The sequence below is a fragment of the Apium graveolens genome, chromosome 1 (assembly GCF_009905375.1).
Source record: "Apium graveolens cultivar Ventura chromosome 1, ASM990537v1, whole genome shotgun sequence".
Lineage (NCBI taxonomy): Eukaryota > Viridiplantae > Streptophyta > Magnoliopsida > Apiales > Apiaceae > Apium > Apium graveolens.
In genome coordinates, this window is record NC_133647.1 from 51,902,747 (window position 1) to 51,909,484 (window position 6,738).

Genomic DNA, 6,738 nt, shown 5'->3' on the forward strand with positions numbered 1-6,738 from the left:
TGGGTTTTAAGCGAGACCGATGTGACTCCTCCACTACCTGGAAATCAAACCATTGATGAATATTGAATTGAAGTATTATATTCAAGGCAAAATTACGAATATTGGAAGGTATACACGCCACCCATCGTGGCGTACCAAGTTCCATAGATTTCAAATAATTTAAGATTTGATGATGGTAGACACTTAGCTATGAAAAATAATATAGTCCACCCCAACGTGGCATATTGTTTAGTAATAGGACCGAAGTAACATTTAAACAAAATTAGGTGGTATACATGTCACACATCGTGGCGTACCAGAAGCTTATGGTGTTTAGATGTTAGTGCATTAAATTTTAATAATTGTTAGAGGAATCAATAGATCTTAATAATTAATGCACCCTTATTTATGTGATGTTTTTATGCATGATTCTCAGGATAAAATGGGCTTTAATCCACTATTCACCATACTTAAGGATAACAAACTTACCGGACCTAACTATATTGAATGGAAACGTAATTTGGACATTGTGTTGACTGCTGAGGAGTACAAGTTTTGCACTTATGAACCCAAGCCTGAACAGCCTGCTGCTGATGCTCCTGAAGCTCCTGAAGATGAGAAAGAGTATTATAAATGGTGGATTATGGCTGATGAGATGTCGCGATGTTACATTCTGGCAGCAATGTCGGGTGTTTTGCAGCATCAGCATCAGTCTATGGCCACTGCTTCGGATATGCTCTTTAATCTCAAGGAACTTTTTGAAGATCAGAATAGGGCTGCTAGGCAAGTAGCCATGAAGGCTTTAATGAACACTCAGATGGCTGAAGGCACACCTGTAAGGGATCATGTTCTCAAGATGATGTCGCATCTGAATGAGATAGAGATCCTTGGTGCTGAAATTGACGGGGAAACCCAGATTGACATTATCCTTATGAGCTTGTCCAAGAGTTTTGAGCAGTTCCGCTTGAATTACAACATGAACAAGAGGCAGTATAGTCTCGCGGAACTGCTGACAGAACTTCAGGCAGCTGAAGGATTATTTCGGCAGAGTGTTCAAGTGAATGTGGCTGAGAAAGGTTCTTCCTCTAAGCCGAAAGGTATTAAGAAGAAGAAAAAGGCTCAGACACAGAAAGCTGTGAAGGCAGTGGGAGTTCAGGGTGGTGTTAAAAAGCCTAAGGGAAAGTGCTTCAGATGCAAACAGTCAGGTCACTGGAAACAGGATTGTCCTCTTCCTAAGAAGACAAACAATACTGGTATGTCTCTTTCTATAGTTACAGAAACATTTATAGCGGCTATATCTACGAGCACTTGGTGTGTAGATACAGGAGCCACTGATCATGTTTGTAATTCTATGCAGGGGTTCCAACTATCCAGAATGCTTAGAGATGGTGAGATATACGTGTTCATGGGAGATGCTACGAAAGTAGCAGTAGTTGCAGTAGGAATTATTCATTTATCTTTTGGTTCTGATAGGATTTTGGTTTTGAACAATTGTCTATATGTACCTTCTTTTAGAAGGAATTTAATTTCGGTTTCTAAACTTGCTTTGGATGGTTATAATGTTTGTTTGGATCGTAATGTTTCTATTATGATGAATAAATGAATTATATGTTCTGGTACATTGCAAGACAATTTGTATATAATTAATCCTAGTCAACCTGCACTATAACTGCAATTTAGGGAATTGAACAACACATCTTCTAACTCTACTAAAAGAAAGGAACCTTCTAGTTTGAACCAAACATATCTTTGGCACTTGAGATTAGGTCATATTAACTTGAGGAGGATTCAAAGACTAGTAGTAGACGGGCCTTTAAGCTCATTGGCAGTGGAGCCATTTCCAGTTTGTGAATCCTGCTTGGAAGGTAAAATGACTAATAGGCCTTTCAAGGCAAAAAGGAATAGAGCCAAACAACTGTTAGAATTGGTTCACTCTGATTTATGTGGACCCATGAATATCCAAGCAAGAGGTGGTTATGAATATTTTGTCACTTTCATTGATGGTTATTCTAGATATGGGTACGTTTATTTTTTGCACCGTAAGTCTGAGTGCTTTGATAAGTTCAAAGAGTACAAAGCTAAAACGGAGAAGCGACTTAATAAAAGTATCAAGTCACTACGATCAGATCATGGTGGCGAATACTTGCTTGGAGAATTTAGGGAATATTTATCAGAAAATGGGATATAATCCCAGTTAACTGCACCAGGCACACCCCAGCAGAACGGTGTAGCAGAGAGAAAGAACCAGACTCTTTTAGAGAGTGTTAGATCGATGATGAGTTATTCAGATTTACCCAAGTCATTTTGGGGACATGCCTTAGAGATATCAGCTTATCTTCTGAACTTAGTACCTTCTAAGTCGGTTCCTAAAACCCCCTTAGAATTGTGGACCGGGGATAAACCGAGTCTAAGACATATTCGAATATGGGGTTGTCCAGCACATGTGCTGAATAAGAACGCGACTAAGTTAGAATCTCGTACAGAAGTAAGGTTGTTTGTAGGCTACCCCATGGGAACGAAAGGATATTTATTTTATAGTCCGAAGTATCGGGATGTCATTGTTAGCACTAATGCAAGATTCTTAGAGGAGGAATATATAATGAATCACAAACCCATGAGTAGTGTCGTTTTAGAGGAACTAGTGGGAGGGACAAATAATACCCATGAAGCTGTAGTACAAGTAGAACAACCACAACATAATGTACAACCTGTCACTAATACCGCACCAGTGCCTCGTCGTAGTGTGAGGGTTGTTCAACAGCCTGATAGATTCATGTTTTTGGGAGAGTCTTCAGACTTGGTCTCTGGTGAACATGATGATGATCCCCGTACATACGAAGAGGCAACACAAGACAAAGATGCGGATCTTTGGCAAAAGGTGATGGAATCTGAGATAGAATCAATGTATTCTAATCAGGTTTGGGAGCTCGTGGAACCACCCAAAGGTATAAAACCTATTGGATGTAAGTGGATCTACAAGAAAAAGAGGGGATTAGATAAAAAGGTGAAAACCTGGAAAGCAAGACTTGTTGCGAAAGGGTATACTCAGAAAGAAGGTATCGATTATGAGGAAACCTTTTCACCGGTAGTCATGCTTAAGTCAATCCGTATTCTTTTATCTATAGCAGCTCATCTCGATTATGAGATTTGGCAAATGGATGTCAAGATAACTTTTCTTAATGGAAGTCTTGAAGAAACCATCTATATGCAGCAACCAAAAGGATTCATTAAGGAAGGCCAAGAGCATCTGGTATATAAGCTTAAGAGGTCTATTTATGGACTTAAACAAGCTTCTAGAGACTGGAATATTCGTTTTGATCAGGCAGTCCAGTCATATGTATTTGATCAAAGTCCAAGCAAATCGTGCGTGTATAAGAGAAGTGAAGGTAATGCAGTGGTTTTTCTAGTACTATATGTAGATGATATTTTACTCATTGGAAATAATGTTGAGATGTTGTCATCAGTAAAGGCATGGTTGTTCAAACAATTTGACATGAAGGACTTAGGTGAAGCGGCATACATCCTTGGGATCAAAGTTATAAGGGATCGCAAGAAAAGGATGTTGGCTTTATCTCAAGAGCCCTACATTGATGAAGTATTAGCTCGTTTTAACATGCAGAACTCCAAGAAAGGTTTTTTACCTTTTAAGCATGGAGTTGCTCTATCTAAGAAGTAGTGTCCTTCGACACCTAAGGATATAGAGAGCATGAAAGCAGTTCCTTATGCTTCAGCATGTGGAAGCTTAATGTATGCTATGTTATGTACGAGGCCTTACATCTGCTTTGCTGTAGGCATGGTTAGTAGATATCAGTCGAACCCAGGTCAGGAACATTGGAGTGCAGTAAAAACTATACTCAAGTACCTGAGAAGGACTAAGGAGTATATGTTAATTTACAAGGCCTCAGATCTATTTCCTTTGGGATATACTGATTCAGATTTCCAACCAGATAGGGATAAGAGGAAATCAACCTCGGGATATGTTTTTACTTCGAGAGGTGGAGCCGTTATATGGAGGAGTGTAAAGCAGAAATGCATTGCAGACTCCACCATGGAGGCCGAGTACGTGGCGGCCTCTGAGGCTGCCAAAGAGGTTGTATGGTTCAGGAACTTCCTTTTGGACTTAGATGTGGTACCTAATTTGCCTAGGAGCTTGACGGTGTATTGTGATAACACTGGTGATGTGGCAAATTCAAAGGAACCGCGAGACCACAAAGCAGCTAAACATATTGAACGTAAGTATCATCTCATACGAGGAATCGTAAAGCGAGGGGATATAGTTGTGGCTCACATATCATCAGAAGACAACTGAGCAGATCCTTTCACAAAGAGCTTGCCAACCAAGGTTTTTGACAAGTATGTGGAAGCGATAGGAGTCAGATGGATGGACACATAGATTTTTATGTAATAGTAGATTAAATAAACACTGATGTACACATAGAATATTTTGAGTATAAGTGGGATATTGTTAGTGTATACTGAAAATATTTATTTGAAGTATGTACATTTATTTCTGGCCAGTTTATTTGAGAATCATTTGAATGTTTACATGTTGTCTAATATTATATATTGTGAACAATCTAGTATCAAATGGGATACAGAATATTAGATTGTTAAATATGGTTATATAATATAATAAGGTTCACAACACAGGTGGTGTTGGACAATCCACCGGTATGGTTGTAGTATTATTTAAATTAGTTTATATTGATTAATAAATAATACTAGTATACTTTATGTATATTGAACAGGATCAAATTTAGAATTGTTCCCTTAATACTGATTAAGAAGGAGAACTAAGATTCTATGTTATTATTAATGCTTAGGTTCTTAATCCGGAAATAGTAATTGACACGTGTATATTATTTACATGCTTTGATTTATATATGAAATAATTCTTTTGAATTATATCATTATATTTTGGGTGATGGAATTATATACATGGTGGATATTATTTATTGAAGGAATCCATGTCCTGATAATATTCGGGTTAATGATGTCCCCTTGAAAGCTTAAAAAAATTTAATTATGTGAAACCCTGCAGGTGGAATTTATTCTGGCATAATTAAATAAAGGTTGAGTGGATGATCAAGGATAAAAGATATTAATTAAATAAATTATCAGTAATTTATTTAATTAATGGACATATGATATTTTAAACATGGGGAATTTAATAAGCAAATAATATTGGAACCGAATTAATTAAATTACGGTATTAGGAAAGGTAGTGCAAATATTAATTCTTTAGTGGATTGAATTAATATTTAATTACATTGGGCTAGGCTCAAGATGTAATTAGAAGGCCGAACTTAATTATCCATGGTCCCTATTGTAGCCTATATATATTCTTATTCTCTTCTTGCTTGGCAATTGTGTGAAAACATATTGTAGCCACCAAGGAGCAAGAAGAGAGGATAACTTGAAAAGACGGAGGCCACACTTCACTCAAGGGAATTTGGGAATACAATAGAAGAGCGTGGAATCAACCATTAACAAGGTAATCCTCTTTTCATAATCTTTATCGTAAAACGTAGTAACACCCTAAGTCCGTGGTTCCCAACAACTTTTTGGCTTTTTCGAGCATGGCTTGGTTGGTTTTAGATCTGGAATGGATTCTATAACCTGGACTTCTCTTCTCCCATCATCCCTTGAGGTGGGTGATGTTTCTTAACGCTTTGCTGTTTGCGAAGGACTATGGCCTTCCTTTTATTGTCTTGTTGAGTTTCGGCATTGACCAGGGCCTGGCTATAACATCTCTCAGCGACCTCATAGTCTCCCTTTACTTCTCCTATCCCCGTTGAAGTTGGGAATTTGATTTTCAGGTGTGATATGGATGTGATTGCTTGTATCCTGGTCAAAGCCAAGCGGCCAATGATGCCATTGTAGGATGAAGGAGTGTTGATCACATAGAATTTTATGACATATGTGACTTGGTTCGGAGCTAATCCGAATATTACCTGGAGGTATAAGCTTCCCTGAATTGGGACCAAGTTATTCTCGACCCCATAGAGGGGGTCCTCTCGGCATTCATTTGAGCGCAAGCTCCCTAGTTTCATCTGGTCCATAGTATGCTTGAAGAGTATATTGACTAAAGAGCTATTGTCTATCAGCATTCTCCTCACCTTATTATCAAAAATATCAAGTGTTACCACTAAAGTTTCATTGTGATTCGGATGGACCCCTTCATAATCCTTGCTGCTGAATGAGATCACCATCTCCGGGTAGGATTGGATGGAGAATACTTCATCTCCTGAGCCCAGGCTTCTAGGAGGTGAGTAGGAACCTCCTAGGACCACATTCACTACATTATTTCCTCTCATTGGTCTTTCTTTTTTCTGATTTGTATCTGGGGAGACATACTGATTTAGGTTACCTTTCTTGACTTGGTCTTCAATGAAGTATTTGAGAGATAGACAATTCTCAGTTTTGTGCCCATGTGTTTCATGATAGTCGCAATGCCTCTTATAAGGTCTACTCTCTGGGGGAGTCTGCATGGGCTTCGGCGGGGGGGGGGGGGGGTGGGGTGGGGTAGTAGAATGGCTTGCCTTTGATTTCTTTTAGAATCTCCTCCCTGGTCCCTTTGAGTGGTGTCCAATCTGGCTCCTGCCTAGGCTTCCTGGCTTGCCTAGTTGGACCGGGGTCGCTTTTAGATTCCATCTTAGGACCAAGTCTCTGAAATATTGGAGTGTTCTGAACCACATTGCTCTGTTATCTTGGTTGGCTTTGCTTGAACTTTTTGTCCTGATGGTAACCCCCTTTTGG

At 38.9% G+C, this 6,738-nt stretch overlaps 1 protein-coding gene across 1 annotated transcript; it reads right to left on the reverse strand.

Annotated features, from left to right (window-relative positions):
* Nucleotides 1-5,591: 5,591 nt before the first annotated feature.
* On the reverse strand, nucleotides 5,592-6,470 carry LOC141670127 (uncharacterized). Its single transcript, XM_074476144.1, has one exon. It carries the CDS (start codon nucleotides 6,468-6,470, stop codon nucleotides 5,592-5,594), a length of 879 nt encoding a protein of 292 aa, XP_074332245.1.
* Nucleotides 6,471-6,738: the final 268 nt, after the last annotated feature.

What these genes read in the sequence shown, in the direction of transcription:
- LOC141670127 (XM_074476144.1), bottom strand. Translation starts at nt 6,470, where the DNA reads ATGCAGACTCCCCCAGAGAGTAGACCTTATAAGAGGCATTGCGACTAT.